Below are 16377 nucleotides of genomic sequence, written 5' to 3'. Positions count from 1 at the left end.
CCAGCCCTGCCTCAGTCCCCCCTCTGTCAGAAGGCCCATTCCTAGGCCCAGTGCTGGCAGGGCTGGGTCGAATTTCCTGCCAGTTGTGCAGAGGCCCCAGCCTCTTCCCTCCCCTCAGCGAGCTTCTGGGGGCCCTGTCAGGGAGCTGGCAGTGCTGCTTGCTGACTGGAAGGGCTTGCAAAGCAGGGCTTGAGAGGAGAAGCCACTGCCTCTGATGGGTTTCTTATCCTCTCCTGTTTGGCAGCCATTTTGAAAGTTGGCAAAGTTAGGAGGCATCGAGGGCTGGAGAGTGTGGCTCAGCTCCCCACAGAGCCCCTAAGATGTGTCACCCAGCTTCATGCCCTTCCTCTGCCTCCCTTTGTGGTGGAGAAGGCTCTTCTCTGTCTACACCAAGGGACCCGAGGAGACTGAGGGCTGGAAGTGCCCAGGACAGAGAAGATAAACAGATGAATGGCTGGGCAAACATTTTAAATAATAAGGTACCAGCACAGTCACTGAAATTGCTGAGTGGGAGCAAAAGTAAAGAGAGTGGCACTTCCTCAGTCCCCCTATGGCCAGGACTCAGCAGAGGCAATGGCTCCCCTTTGTGCAGAATTTGGGGTGATTTAGAAGCTCAATTACTCTGAGTCTCCCACCCTGAGATTCTACCAGGGCTGCCAGGGCTCCTGTAGTCTGAAACATCCTCATGGAGCCAAGTAGCCTAGTGTCCTGGGTATTTCTCCATGATCTTCTGGTGGGACATGAGCTTATCCTTCTCCTCTCCAATTGCTTAGACATAACAGCGAGACAGATGGCTGCTGCGTCACCTCCAGGCGGGGCACAGGGTTGTAGTCAGGCTTTGGTGTCAAACTGTAGAGCCACAGCCATTTGAGTTAAAAGGGCTCCAGAGGCCATCCAGTGCAAACTCCTCATCGCACAGGGGAGCAGACAAGGCCCAAGGTCACACAGCAAGTGGCAGGCCAAACAAAGGGTATTTTTATTTTGCGAATCATAAACCCTTTGGCTTATCTGGAACCAAAGAGTGGTGATGGAGAGTAGGTGGCAAGCAGGAGGTTGTGGGGCAGCAGGGTTGAGGGAAGGCTTTGAAGGACAGGGGCGGAGTTTGGCTTGGATGCCCTGTGCAAGAGGGAGCATCGTGGTTCTGGAGCAGCAGAGGTGCGAACCCGCATGTGGCTAAGCCGCAAAGCCTCCCTTTGATTGGCATCAGGCTGGGAAAGGGCGGGGCGGGCGGGGGGCAGGCACGTTCAGGCCAGGAGACAAGCAGGTAGGCTGAGAGAAGAAGGAGAGAAGGTCCAGTATTTCTGGAACTGATTTATGGCCTCTGTGATCAATGCCTTGTTTGTCCTGATCAGCGATTTATAGCTGCTAACAGCTAGTGAGTGCTGACAGTGTCCCTGGCATTAATAGGTTTTACATGTGTTATCTCAGCTGATCCTCACAGCAGATCAATGAGGTATCCTTATGTTGTGGATAAGGAAATTAAGGCCAAGAGAGCTTAAAGAATTTTACACCCTCCCACCTGCACCTGGAAGCTAGGTCTCAACGATGAAAATTCCACACACTTTGAAGGCAAAGTCCCCATTTCTATATATATCTTCCAGCAAATATAAAGAAGGTGAACCAGAGGGGGCTTTCAACTGTGAGAGTTAATAAGGCCACAATTCTATGTCTGGATTACTGTATGGGATAAGACCCCTTTTAAATCTACTCTCCGGGATATCGACCTTCGAACCCCAGCCAAGCTGTAGGCTGTGCAGAGGATATATGTCTTCCAAGTCCTCTGAGGCTGATGGAGGCTGATGTTTCAAGAGCCAGGCTTTGTCCTGAGCTTTCGAGCCGCCTGCCTCACTAGCTGCCTGGTCCTGGTCCCATGCTGAAGCGAGACCGTTGCTGCTTGCGAGCAGAGCAACCCCTGCGAGGGGGCTGCCCGGGCCAGAGCACTAATCGATGTAGTTGGCTCTCCCCAGGAGGTGTGATAATTCCAACTGGCGTCTGCCTGGCCCTTAAGAATGGTGCAAAATTCCTGCCAGCCAACACAAAGACCAAAGACATCTCTCTGGCAAGCACTCAGTGTGGGAGTAAGGAGCCTGGCAAGGACAGGCTGGGTTATCTGGTTTCCTCTTCTCCTTCTGCCAGGCTTTCTCTGTGCCAGGAGGCTTGCTTTCTGCGCTGGTGCTCCCCGGGGCTGTCTCTTTCACATGGGTAATGGCCACAGGAGGCTCAGGACCCCCTCGTGCAGTGTGGGTTTTGTTTAGACACTTGCGTGTTTCCTTTTGTCCATCCTGCTGCGCTTTGGGAGATTGATGAGGGCAGGGCTGGGGTGGGGGGGGGGGGGGGTGAGGGGGTGTGCAAAGAGCCTTTGTGGAACTTTTTAAATCTCTATGCTAAGCTATTCTAATGAAGGATTTATTTAGGGAGGAGGTTGGCACCATCGATTAGAATGAGTTTTTCTGTTTTGATAACTGTACACTGAAATCCGTGGGGAGTGATCAGCACTGAAAGGTGGGTTGCTTTTTTAAAATAACCCAGAGACAAACAGCAGCAATAGCTGACACATTGATCATGGGTTTATCATTTGCCAGGCACTCTACTCAGTGCGTGACACAGTGTGATCCTCCCACTAACCCTGGGAATTAGGGGTTAGCCTCATTTTACAGATGAAGAAACTGAAGCTGAGACAACTGAAGAAATTTGCCCCAAACCACAAAACTAGCGTGTGGGGGAGTTTGGGTTTCATCCCAAGTAGTCTTCTAGACTCTGCTGTCTTAATCACCATGATATTCATTTTCCAAAGAATATGAATTATTTGAGAGTTTTAAAGGCTGTTTTAAAAATTATTCTAGAAGGTGGGATAGGGAACTAATATTTATGTGTAAGGCATTTTATGTACATTATTTTATTTATTCTTATATCCATTTTCTTGAGAGAAAAGTAAGGCTCAGAGAGGTTAAGGGACTGACTTGCCTCAGATCACACAGCTAGTAATTAAGAGTTAGTCATGGAACCCAGTTCATTTTGACTCCAAAGTCCCTGCTTTTTCCATTACACACTATGGCTTCCTAAAAACAGTAAATATAATAATCTCTAGGGTTGGACTCCAGAAATTTGAAAGCTGAAAATGTCTTTCCTGGACCTTCTAGAGCTCTGTACCCCCAGAGAATTATTTTTTGTCCGCATTCCATCAGGTGTTTTTCACACTTGTTTTATTGTTGATTCGTCTTATGCCTCAGCCAAAGACATGTTGGAGCTTCATTCCAGAAACCGGGGCTCCTGGCACGGGCAGGGAGCGGGGCTCCTGTGGTGGGAACAGGACAGCTTGCGCTGCTGGTTCCTTCAGCCCTTCTCCTGACCCCCTCCCGCCCCCCCCCCCGCCCCCCGATCCCAGCAGGCTTGTCAGGCAGCAGCTGTGCCGAGAGCTGGGCCTTGCCAAGCTCCCAGTGAGGGGGCCTTAGTCAGAGGCGTCCTGATCCTCGCACTCTGAACTCTCAGCTCCCTGCTGCATTTTTCTCTGTTCTCATTCACCTCTCCTCCCAACTCGGTCTCAGTGTGGCCCCCTCAGGGTGAGGGAAACTGCCAAATCACAATTTTTCTTTGCAAGCCCAAGTTTACAGAACTTTATAATCACAGGATTTGTGCCCCTCTGCCAGCATGTGGGCGTCGGGGTCCAGCTGCACCCTGTGCGCTGACAGGCACACAGAGCAAACATCCTGGGCTTGGGAAAGTTCACCTAATCTCATGACGAAGTGAGCCCCCAGGCAGATAAGCATCGCGCCCAGACCCTCATCTCTGACCCTGGAACAAATCCATGCTGTGCAAGCTCAGAGCTGCTTATAACCCACTGAGTGAGCGGGAAGGAAACAGAACAGAGTGAACTTCAGACCAGAGGTCAATGAGCTTTCCTGAGAGGACCACCCTTACAGTAGTATCTGGGGCGAAGTTTTAGAGGAAAAAGTGACTTAAAACATTTCCTCAAACTTTTTGTGGCATCACACTGAGTTTTGTAAACACCCCCATTCTTGTCTGCAGGTTCTTTCTTTTCATTCCTACCCTATCCTCCTTTCCTTTGGAAATAAGTCCTGATGACCCCTTCCTTTCCTATTATAATTTCCCTCAAGTTAATAAAAGTCCCTAGGTGTTTCCACTCTGCGTGCTATTTCTCGCCGGCTGGCCCCTTCCGGGTCTGCCCTTTTCCTTGGTGGCAGCTTCTGCCTCACAGAATTCCTTGGGGATGAAAGTCACAGTGAGCAGAAGGGACAGGAGGCTAGAGACATTCTCCCCCTCTTTTTTCACCACCTGTCCCTGCTCTCTTCCCCTTCCTGCAGGAATGGGAATACAACAGGAGGAGCGAGTGCCCGGGTGGGTCTCTGATGCCAGGTGCGGCAGCTGGGTGGGGGTGGGGGGTGCCGTCGGGTGGTGATTTCAGCACCTGACTATTCAGTGGGACCACCCAGGAAGCTCTGAACATGGTGCAGATTTCTGGGTTCTCCTTTAGCTCTAGAGATTCAGTGTCTCAACTGAGGGTGCTGGTAGAGGACCCAATGAGATTCTGAGGTAGTCAGCTTGCCAGCGGTCCCTGAGACCCACTCTAATGCTGAGTAAAATGGCACCTTGGTGGGGTGAGTGTGACATGGGGGAGGGCAAGTGAGGCTGAGGGCAGTGGCGATGGTTAGGGAGGCAGGCAGAGACAGGTAAGGGGCCGAGGAGCTCTGGAGAGAAGGAAGCAGAGGCTTTTGGTGTGTCAGGAGCATTGGGAGGCTGATATTAATGAAAGGAAAGTGGGCACCTACGTGGGAGCTACTGACGCAGAGCCAGGCAACAGACAAGACACGGGGAACACAGGGCTGTTGGGGCAACTGCTGCTGATTTCTGCTGCATCCGGAGCCCGGTGCTCCCTTGGAGAGCGCTCATCCTCCAGAGGCAGGAGGTGCCTGGGGAGGGTCTGTAGCCCCAGGACCCCACTTCCTGCCAATCTACAGGGTTGCCTAGTCCTGTTTGCCTTGATGTTCTTTCTCTTTGGGCTGTTATTCTAGCTGTTAAACCTAAATCATAACATGCACAGCCTGGGTCGGCAGCTGAGATAATAACAGTAACAACTGTAACCTGTGTTTAGCTGGAGAGCTCTTCTCCCCCAAGGAGTACAAAGCACTTTCCCGATGCATTTCTGTTCCTCCTCTCGACTTTCTGTGAGTAGAGGATTGCTCTTCCTGTTTTTCAGAGGCTTTTGAGGCACGAGGGGCAAAGCTGCATGCCATGATAGCACCAATAAGGACCAATAACCCTAGAGATCCTGTCTCTGGATTCCTTCCAAACTGGTCACACCACCAGGAGAGCCCAGGCCAGGAGAGAGTGGAGGCAGAATCCGGGCTTCATGGCCATGATAACGTGGGGCCAGGCCTGGCTTAGCTCTAGGGCACCCTCCCACTCCTCGCCCTCCTCCGCCGTGGGTCCTTTAGTCTTCTCTGCATGCCTAGCACTGAGCAACGCCTTCAGGGGCCCAGGAAGTAGGGCCCACTGGGTGGCAGGGGGGTGCGGGGTGTGCCCAGGCTGAGGGCAGGGTTCTTGCTGCCCCATACCAGAGCCTGGTTCAGCCATGGGCCTTGTGCTCCCTCGGAACCCAGGTGCCCTGGCTTCTGGGGTGCAGTTTCCTTGCCTTTTCCCTGTGCAGGTGTGGATGGACGCAGGCACCCAGATCTTCTTCTCCTTCGCCATCTGTGTAGGGTGCCTGACAGCCCTGAGCAGCTACAACAAGTTCCACAACAACTGCTACAGGTGACCGGGGGTCTGAGCCACAAACCGACCTCTCTCTACTGTCCCTCCAGCCGTGCTGGGTCAGGGGTGATTTGGATCGGGCACCAGCTCATGGATATACCCGCTCCCACCCTTCAGCCCACTCTCTAGTACTCCAGGGCTGCCAGTTGCCGAAAGGGGCCCCCTGCAGCATAGACAAACAGCTGGGGAAGCGGAGCAGGGCCCAGCCCGGGCCCTGGCTACCGCAGAGGAGATCGGGCTCAGGGGTGTCAGCAGGCCGGGGAAGTAGGTAGCCGTGTCATGCGACAGGGCCTCAGCCGGACTTGCTTTGCACATTTGCTCCAGCAAACATGGGCTCCTTCCGCACTTTCCTTCTCCTTCTGCCAGCTGGTGTCCCCTCCGCACAGTTCCCTTGGCCTGCCAGGTTCATATCAGAGAACTTAAGCCAATTTTAATATTAGCCCAAAATATCATATCATGACTTTTGGAATCAAATTTAGGTAACTAAGAATTATGGGTGGCTTAGGATTATCCAGGCCTACATCCTCGACATTAGCACGCCACACCAAACTATGTCAGTGTGACGGTGTCCCAAAGGTGTGGTGACAATATGGCAGGGAAGGGAGGCTGTGTGGCCGTTTGTAATTTTTAGATTAGTATTTCACTGCCTTGGAGCCTCGTTCTTTTAGGACGACCGTGATTTATTCCAAGGCTGAGCTGATGGAGTGAGGGGAGCAGAACCACCCCTGAATGCTCATCTTAATTCTGCCAGGCAGCGCCCCCTGACCTACCTGCTGGGAGGGCCCAGGCTCCCCTGCGGTTGCTGTTGGGTCTGGCCTGTAGGCCTGAGATGCTGCAGCCCTTTCTGACCTGCCTCCCCACTGTTTCTGCCTCCCCACCTCACCCGCAGGGACTGCATGGCCCTCTGCTTCCTCAACAGCGGCACCAGCTTTGTGGCCGGGTTTGCCATCTTCTCCATCCTGGGCTTCATGTCCCAAGAGCAAGGGGTGCCCATCTCCAAGGTGGCTGAGTCAGGTGAGTGTTGGGGAGGCCTGAGGGCATGGATTCTGTGAGCTTTGAACCTTCGCCAACAGGCTTCCAGGGGCCTTTCTACTGTCACCTTCACTGTGGTGAGTCACCTTTCAGTGGATGCCTCCTAGAAGGCCCTGGGGGAGGACTTACAAACAGTAATTCTGGTTTCAAATGGAGAGTGGGTATTTAGTGAACATTTTTCTTCCCACCTCAATGTCTTTAGGCCACCCGTCTTATCAGGTTCATGTTTATCCCTCCAGAAATAGTTTAGGCCCATATGAGAAAAACACACACCCCCTGTATACATACACATTCATCCATGCATAGGTACCTAGTTCTATTTCTTACCCTCTTTTTAAAAACCAACTGATAATATACTATATACACTGTTCTGTCCCTTGACTTGTTCACTTTATTTTTCTTTAAGGGTTTTATTTATTTATTTTGAGAGAGAGGGCAAGGGAGGGAGAATGAGAGGCAGAGAAACATCGATGTGCAAGAGAAACATCGATTGGTGGCTTCTCTCATGCCCTCAACCGGGGACCTGGCCTGCAAACCAGGCATGTGCCCTGACATGGAATCGAACTGGCAGCTTTCGGTTTGCGAGATGACACCCAACCTAAGCCACACCAGTCAGGGTGTTTTGTTCACTTTAATATGTATCTCAGAGATAAGTTTATATTGGCTCATAGAGTTTCTTCCTTTTTTAAGTGAATGCTTTTCTGCCATGCAGGCTTGTTGTTGCTTCCTTTAAATAAAATCAAGGACTGGTCCCCTACCTAGGTAAAGCTGTAGATGTTTCTCTTGCTCTTCTCCTATTTTTGCAGACCATCCACTTGTACTCAGTAGCGAGACAATTTTTTATCATGGCAGAGTGCCAAGCACTGGGCAACTAGCATCGCTGACTCATTAAAAGTGATACTATTTTACTTTTATCAAGCACTTACTACATGCCAGGTACTGTGCGAAGCGTTCTGCCTGTACTGTGTGACGGAAAACTGTGAAGCAGGTTTTCCATCCCCACCTCACCGGTGTGGGGAGTGTGGCTTTAAGAGGTAAAGGACTGTCAAAGGTCACACATCACACTTCCCTCCCACCCCCCCCCCCCAAAGGAAGCTTCCTATGGATGAACCCAGGTGCTGGCATGTGAATCTGTCCCTGCTATTTTAAGCCCGCTAAGAGGAACAACAATTTATTTGGGAGGTTGTGTATCAGTGGTATTCTGAAATTAATGCCAGTTCATGGGTTGTAGGGTGACAGACAGAAAGGGCCCCAGGGCAGAGATGGCCACCTGGTGGCGCCAGGCACAGTCTGGTCTTGGTGGTACTTACTTTGGAACCATCCCGTCTATAGGAGCCACACAGCGATGGCCTTAGTTGATGGAGGAGCTTCGTGGCCCCAGTTGGGCCCTCCCACTCCCTCAGTTTGCCCTGGTCCAGCTTCACAAAAGCACCCAAAGACCCCTGAGTTCTTTTTAAGTTTAAAATATCTGGATTGGGGCAATAGATCTGGAGGGTGAGATGGGAGGATTTTTGGGTAGAACTTATAGAAATGTGGGCGATATGCCCCTTTCTGTTTTCCATAGCCCTTCATACACACAGCCTCAGGGCCCTATTCCTGCCAATGAGAAAACTGTGGGTGGTGTCTTGGAAATTCGGGATCAGGCAGAGGTTCGGGTGGCTTCTCCTGGGTGAGGATGGCGGTGTGACAGTAACTTAGGGTGGAGCGTGTCTGCCTGCAGCTGCTCCCTGGCCGCACACTGGGGCCGCTCGTGGCCTGCGGCCAGGCCAGGCACGGGGCTGCGTTCCTCTGCTTTCCGCTGCAGGCCCTGGCCTGGCTTTCATTGCCTACCCCCGGGCCGTGGTGATGCTGCCCTTCTCCACCCTCTGGGCCTGCTGCTTCTTCTTCATGATCATCCTCCTGGGACTGGATAGCCAGGTATCAAGAGGTGGCCCCTGGGAGGCTGAGAGATGAGAAGGTGTGTGCGGCTGGGGGAGAGGGAGCAGTGGGTGTGAGGTTAAGGCTGATGCCCTGATGGGCCTTAAAACTGTTGGGAACCTGGCGAATGTCAGACGTGGATGCCCTTCCAGGAACCGAGAGGAGCTCTGAAGGGTGGGTCCAGATGTAACCATGCAAGGACCGCCCTGGGTGCTTGAGACAGGGAGTCTGCAGGGCTGAGCCCAGGAGCAACAGGCCAGGGCTAGCCGACGGGGCTGACTCTGGGAGCTCTCTTCCCTCCAACTCTTTTGCCCTCTCCTTCAGTTTGTGTGCGTAGAGAGCCTGGTGACAGCGCTGGTGGACATGTACCCCCAGGTGTTCCGCAAGAAGAACCGGAGGGAGGTCCTCATTCTCGGAGTGTCTGTCATCTCCTTCCTTGCTGGGCTGGTCATGGTCACAGAGGTGAGGATCTGGGGGGCTTGAAGGTGGGGCCTGAGTGAGGAGGCAGAGCAAAGGCGGACAGCCGCCACCCATCATGGGGAGCAGGCACTGGGACTCTCTCCTTTCCCAACCGCAGGAAGCACCACATAGGCGAGTCCCTCCTCTGGCCTTTGGGCATTGACCACCTACTTCTGGGAATGGGTGAGGGGTAATTTGGCTCCATGTTAAACCAAGAGGTATGGAAAGATGGTCTTGGGTCAGAAAAAAAACTGCCTTTCCAGCAAGATCTCATAATTTATCAGGCAGCTGCGCCAAGTTCCAGGGATAAACTTCAAAGGGAGAAGGGAAGCCCTGGGGATGGGTGATATTCTGTGTGATGTCTCAAAGGGGAAGGAAAGAAATGGAGCTTGTCGTCTCAATAATACAATACCAATGACAGTCCTATCCCAATCTTGGCAAAAAAAAAAGTGCATATTATGCCTTGGATTTCTGTATCAATCTCTAAATGTTCTCAGGGACAATCTAATAGTCACCATTTATTCCATCTATCATCTATCCAGAAACAATAAAAAATAATTATTGCTGCATATCTGCCTAGTGCCTTACAGCTTACAAACTACCTTCTCCGTCAATATCTGTCTTCGGTGATCCTCACCAACTCTGTTCTATGCCCTGAGGGTGTGAAGCTGTCCAGCAAGGGGTTAAGTGTGTCTATTTCCTCTGGATAAAGTTTCGTTTTTCATTTCCTCCTCGGCAGGGCGGTATGTACGTGTTTCAGCTCTTTGACTATTACGCAGCCAGCGGCATGTGCCTCCTGTTTGTTGCCATCTTTGAGTCCCTCTGTGTGGCTTGGGTCTATGGTGAGTGACTCTGCCTGGCCCCAGTGCTTACCTCCATCCCAAGGCCGATAGACAAAAGAGAGACGTCCACTGTTCACACTCACCTCTTCTTGGGACTTCTCCCCTACCCGACCTCAAAAATCTTAAGAATCCGAAAATGCTACCATTGGGAGGGCCTTCCAGAGGCTGCCTTACTCAGCCTCCTGGCCATGGTTGCATCTAGACCACTGCAGGTGGTCCCGTAGCCTGTCCTTTCCAAACCTTTCAACCCATAACAGTCTTAATAATCAGAAAGTTATTGCCTTTGCTGCCCGCTGGCATTTATGCCCCTGAATCCCAGGAAAGAGCTTTCCTCCAGCAGCAACCTGTAAAGGCAACCATATCTTCTGTTCATTGGTCTGTGTGGGCCCCACCCAGATACTTTGGATGCTAAAGGATGTCTTTTGTCTCCCTTTCCTCCTCTGTGTGGTAGGAGCCGGGCGCTTCTATGACAACATTGAAGATATGATTGGGTACAGGCCTTGGCCTCTTATCAAATATTGTTGGCTCTTCCTCACACCGGCTGTGTGCACAGTAAGATAACCTTCAGGGAGGAGGCCAGATGAAGGGATAGAGAGAGAGCGGTGGCAGGAGGACAGGGAGGCTGTTAGTCCGAGAAGGGACTTCTGTGTGGGGATCGAAAGTCATTTAGATTTTCATTCATCTTCCTGTTGGATTCTAGAAAATGACAGCAAGGTAGATTTTTTCCTTTCCATTTCACAGAAGGATAAACTGAGGTCCAGAGCTGTCAGACTATTTGACTAACACCACAATGCGTGTCTAATGTTGCAGGTAGGACTGGCAACCAAGTGCATTGGGCTGCTCATAACAACACTGATAACTACAGCAATAATGATAGCAACTGTTTTACAAAGTGCTTTATACAGTTTAACCCATTTAATCCTCTCAAGGACCCCACAAAGTAAAAGTTACCGCTATATTTATTTTACAGATGAAACTGAAGCCAAAGGGGTTTATAGCACTTTGCCCAAGCTAGAGAGTGGCGGAGGGCTCAGATTCAAGCCCAGGCCACTTGGCTCCAGAGCCTGAGCCTTGAGCCACTTGTGCTGCCTCCCCTGGCTTCTCCGTTGGAGTCAGCAGTTCTCCCGAGCACCTACAATATGCAGGCTGTAAATGAGGTCTAATCTCTGCCACTGAGGTATTTGCGGCCTCACCCAATGGTGCAGGGAGGCTTAAAGAACCGAAAGCGCCAGCAGGCACACTGTTGTATCTTAATTGGGAGCCAGCCATGGGTAGAAGTGCTCAGGGTAGGTGCCCTGGAAACACCTGTTGGGGGTATGTGGATTTTGAGCAGAATGTGGACAGAGATTGGAGGCTGATTGGCCCAGATGAGCCTGGAAGAAATCCTGGGCTTTGAGTGTGATCTCTGCCAGTTCCCCCAGGGGGCGCTGAGGGCACAGGGCCCTGCTTCCCAGCCCCTGTCTCTTCTGCTCTCACCCTCAGGCCACCTTCCTCTTCTCCCTAATCAAGTACACCCCGCTGACCTACAACAAGAAGTACACGTACCCTTGGTGGGGGGATGCCCTGGGCTGGCTCCTGGCTCTGTCCTCCATGGTCTGCATTCCCACATGGGGCTTCTACAAACTCAGCACCCTCAAGGGCTCCTTCAGAGAGGTAGGGAGTTAGTGGGGAGGAACCCTAGGGCGTGATGGTGGATGGCTGCCTGCCTGGGTGGAAGTGGGTGCGCAGGGGGCAGTGAGCCTGGTGTGGGGTCAGGGAGGGACAGAGCGAGCGCTGAAAAGTCTCAGACGGAGACTGGATGCCTCCAAGACAGAGGCTGTGATTGAAGGACCGGCACCTAGAGGGTATGATTGTGCATGGGGAGACAGGCAGACATTGGTGGTTAGGGCGACGACCCCACCTGCCCGCCCCCCGACCCCTCAGCCCCACCTCATGACAGCCCCCTCTACTCTCCTTCCAGAGAATTCGCCAACTCGTGTGTCCCGCTGAGGAACAGGCCCAACGGAGCCAAGCAGGACCCTCTGCCCCTGCCACACCCAGGACGTCACTTCTCAGGCTCACAGAGCTGGAGTCTCACTGCTAGGAGGGCAGGCCCTTGGGCAGTGCCTGTGGGCCTGGCCGTGGGGGCGGCTGCGCAAGGGGAGGGCAGATGCAGCTCCGCTGCGCTTTTTCTGTCTCCCACCTGGGGTTGGTAAGATACAGGGGGTGTCCTGGAATCCACACTCTCAGCTGAGTGCCTCCGACTCCAACTTCCCTGACCCAGGGGTGGCTGAGCGGGTATGAAATGCCAGTGCCCACAGCGCCTCCTTTGAGCGGGGCTGAGGAAGATGGGTGAGGGCTGGAGGGTGGGCTGAGAGGTCTGTTTGGCTTCTGGGCCCTCTTACCCTTCATTCCATTAAAATAAAGCTCTTCCCACTGACTGCTAGCAGTTTTGCCTGGTTCCTGCCCCTCCCCGTTACTGCCTTGTCCCCTTTGTCACTTTAGAGTTGTGGCTGTAGGAGACCCCTGTCTCCTTCCCTCATTGAGCTCTCGGGGACCATGAGCAGAGGGAGTTGCTATGTGGAGAAGGGTGATAGGGTCCAGGTGAGGTCCTCCATCACCAGAAACTCGGAGCGGATTTGGGGGGCTGGTCTGTCACACTTCTGTCCATGCTTCCACTAGAGTCCCTTACCTCCTCTTTCCCTCTGTGGGACAAGAAAGGTAATGGAGCGAAGAACGAAGGATGAGTCCCGAGCCCTCGCTAGAAGAAGGATGTAGAAAGAGTGGTTGGGCTTCTGCCCATGTTTCCCTTGCCATGTCCTTGCCTGACCCCGCCTGTGAAGCCAGTGTCTGTGTGGCCTGACCATGGCCTGGTGCCAGGGGCATAAAGAGAGGGACAGCCTTGACTTTGCAGACTAGAGGCAGCAGTTACAAAAAGCCCTGGCAGAGCCGGGCACTACCCTAGCTCAGCCAGCAGAGGGACCCCGCTTCCTCAGGACCACCCTGGATGCAGCGCCGTCCAGCGACGTGGCCAGGGTTGGGATCCCAGGGCCTGAGCTGCCAGATAAATGGTTAGGGTTAGGCAGCAAAGAACACCCAGGTTGCAAGGCCAGACCTGTCCTACTTAGGGTCAGCGGGGATGGCCTTGGCCCCAGAGAACCCCACAGGTGTGTCTGTGCTGCGTGTGGAGCTGGGGCACATGTATCTGTGTGTGTGTGTGTGTGTGTAGGTGTGTGTGGCTGAACACACAGAACTGCATTTCTCCCTGAACATGTGGAGGCTTTGATGGCTGTGTCCCCAATTCTGTTCAGTGGTGCTTCTTCCGGTGCTGTCGCTGGGGAGCATCCGGCAATTCCCAGAGCTGCAGGCCGAGGGCTCACGGTGTTCCCTGGGTGGTTTTCTTAGTTTTGTTTTGTCTGCAAGTTAGTGGGAAAAAGCACCAGAACCTTTTCCAGTCTTCAGGTTTTGATGTTTTTTGTTGTTGCTGGGAGTTTGTAAGAATTAGCGGAAGTGGCCCTGCTGTCTATTGGCTGTGGTCGGTCCTTCCTGGATGGTGACGGGGTGGGCATCCTCCCTGCTGAGCCCCCTGTGCCAGGCTCAGTCACAGCCCTCAGACCGGAGGCGTTAATCTGCTAGGGAAACGTGCTGAAACTCGAGACACCGCACACCTGGCATGTCCAGCCATCTGACAATATTCCCAGAACACCTACTGTGTGGCTGTATGTTCATGATACATGAGGAGCAAAAATAGTTTCTTAAGTGACAAATTGTGATAAATGCTATGAAACAGAAGAGCAAAGCACTATGAGAAAGAACAACTGGGGTATAAAAGGAACCTGATGATTTGAGTTAGGTGGTCTGGGAAGGCCATTTAGAGGGTATAATAGCTGTCTCTCCATCCATCCATCTGACAAAAGTTGCAAGAATCTGCTAGGCCCAGGAAGGCATGTAGGCAGTTCAGTAATGGTGATTTAAACCCCACTTAGGAGATTCACTGATGGTGGAATACAGTGTGACATTTATCCGTTGGCTAAGGATTTGGAGATGTGAGTTCTCTTCCTGACCCGCCTTTATCTTGCTGTATGTCTTTTTTGGAAGTTACTTGGAATTCAGGTCTTTGGTTTTTTGGGTTTTTTTCCTTCTCATGGAAATAATACCATGCACCCCCACCCACGTACCCACCCACAGGTTTGTTGGAGGGCTCAAATGAGGCAATGAGTGTGTGAGTCTTGAAGTCATTACACCTGGTGGCGGGGGGTGGGGGTGGATGGATGAGAGGGATCTGCTCTAACAACCCAGGAGCCTGAAGGCAGAGATGTGCAAGAAAAGCTGCTTGCCTGGGTCAGGGTAAGGGAAAGTGAAGAAGAATGCCCAGCCGTGGTTTTAGCCAAGGGAGGTGTGGACGGGGCAAGCTCAGTCCCATTTGCTCTCTCTGCCTGAAAGGGCAGTCACCAGACCCTGCAGTTCTTTGAAGAAGAAGGCACAGAAGGAAGAGGAGCCCTCTCTTGCTCAGAAGCCACACCTGTTAGAGGAGAATGGCAGAGGAAGAGAGGCAGGCAGAGAGAGCCTGGCTGCGAGAGAGAGCTGAATGGAGAGACCAGAAACACAGGAAATAGGAGACTTACAGACAGGGCCCTTGGAGAGAGGGAAGTAACTAATCATGTCCCAAGCCCCCTGGGCTGCCTTCGGGCCTCAGATCTCATACCTTGGAGCTGGCTCATGTCCCAGATCCATACCTGTGCACACAGACATGCTCCTTCGTTATTGTCACATAAATGTGCGCAAGCTCAGACCCACCACTGACAGCTGAGACACTCCTTCCTGGAGACTGTAGTCCTGACGTGTGGGTCACTAGTAAGCGTCTCACTTACTAGCTCTGTGACTTTGGGCAGGTTAATTTCTCTGATCCTTCATTTTCTCCTCTATAAAGTGGGAATGAGAATACTTATATCGTTGTGTTGTTGGACCCAGGGGAGGAGAGCTGCCCTGGGAAAGCAAATCCATCCTATTGCCCATGGCTCCAGCCCCACAGCATTGGGTTGTCAATGAAACAGAAAAGCCCAGGAGTTCAGAGACACCCTTGCTGTGCTCTGGCTTCCTGGCCCCAGGCATCAGGTTGGCACTGGGCCCCAGAAAGAAGGTTGTGCATTTATTGAGTTAAGCATGTTTGCTAGGAGGCAAGCGAGAGGTAGCCCTCGAATAACCCTGCCTCCTGCGGGCCTAGTGCCTCGACATGCCGGTGGTGTTGTCCAAGAAAATCAGGACAGAGTCCGCCAAGCCCCCGTCTGTCCCCTGGCTCGGGGGGAGCAGTGCCCTCCCAGGAGAGGAAAGACTGAGGTCATTTTTCCCCTCAAGTTGCATCCATGCATCCATCTATCCATCCCTCCCTCCATCCATCTGATAAACATTGAGTGCCTACTCTGAGCCAGCACTGTTTTAAATGCTAGCAGCAGAAACAAAGAGTTATGAAGTGTGACCCCTGCTCTTTAAATAGTCAGAGTCTGGGAGACAGTATCCTGGAACAAGCATAGTGGAACAAGCATAGATTTTTGGAGCCAAGAGTCCCAGGTTCAAATCCTAGCTCCACCAGTTACTCGTATATAGCCTTAGGACACATCAGTTATCTTCTATTCACCCCAAAGTTCTCAACTGTAAAATGTGGCTAATAATTCCTACATTTTCAGGTTCTTGTGGGGATTAAATGGGGTAACATGTACCTAGCTTGAGTTAAGATGCTCAGGAAATGGGTTCCATGCCAGGCCCTCCGAAAGCAGGCATGGGGGTGGAAGACGAGAAGATTCTGTGTGGTTCATGGTTCTCACTGCAGCAAAATAACTGATTTATTTAACCATATTCCATCTTGTCTACGGACCCCTCCCAGTCTGGAAACAGCTCTGTCTTAGGTAGGCTTTCCAGGTAATTTAAGGACCCTGTCTTTTGCACAGATGGGGATCTCTGGCCTCTAGGAGTTTACCAATTGGTCTGAATACCCAGTGGGGGTTGGGAGTGGTGGTGGGGGTAGGGAGTGGGGTGGGCGTGAGTAAGTGAGAGCTCAAGTTAAAAGGAGGCCAGGTCACAGGAGGCAGCTGCTCTCCTACAAGGTGAAGGAGAGGTGACAAGACCGCTGGACCATGCATATCCTCAGGTCCTCGCAGAAAGCCTGACACATTGTAGGCATGAAATAAAATCTGTGAATGAATGAATGAGCTAGGAAATTCAGCCTCTGTCTAGTCTGATTCTCTTTGTTCTCTCTCCCCTTCATGGACAGGCTGGGTGGGTACTTTGTTCTGGAATAGCTGCAAGGACTTTGGTGTCCCCTCTGCAGTAAGCTGCGTGGGCAGCACACGGTGGCCTGCCATGTGGGGACAGGGCAGACGCA

At 52.2% G+C, this 16377-nt stretch overlaps 1 protein-coding gene across 2 annotated transcripts in view; it reads left to right on the top strand.

Moving 5' to 3' along the window:
* Positions 1-12102, top strand: part of SLC6A13 (solute carrier family 6 member 13) — a 36985-nt gene extending 24883 nt beyond the window's left edge. For both annotated transcript variants that reach the window (XM_054577069.1, XM_054577068.1), the window contains 8 exons: positions 5666-5769; positions 6659-6783; positions 8606-8718; positions 9043-9180; positions 9917-10019; positions 10471-10571; positions 11502-11672; positions 11980-12102. In XM_054577069.1, coding sequence (XP_054433044.1) covers positions 5666-5769; positions 6659-6783; positions 8606-8718; positions 9043-9180; positions 9917-10019; positions 10471-10571; positions 11502-11672; positions 11980-12102 — 978 coding nt within the window. The remainder of the gene's footprint in view (positions 1-5665; positions 5770-6658; positions 6784-8605; positions 8719-9042; positions 9181-9916; positions 10020-10470; positions 10572-11501; positions 11673-11979) is intronic.
* Positions 12103-16377: the final 4275 nt, after the last annotated feature.

The sequence above is a fragment of the Pteronotus mesoamericanus genome, unplaced genomic scaffold, assembly GCF_021234165.1.
Source record: "Pteronotus mesoamericanus isolate MK-2021 breed Mesoamerican mustached bat unplaced genomic scaffold, CSHL_Meso_final contig_41, whole genome shotgun sequence".
NCBI classification, from domain to species: Eukaryota; Metazoa; Chordata; class Mammalia; order Chiroptera; family Mormoopidae; genus Pteronotus; species Pteronotus mesoamericanus.
The sequence above is the reverse complement of the archived record's forward strand: the minus strand, read 5'-3'. Positions and strand labels throughout refer to the sequence as shown.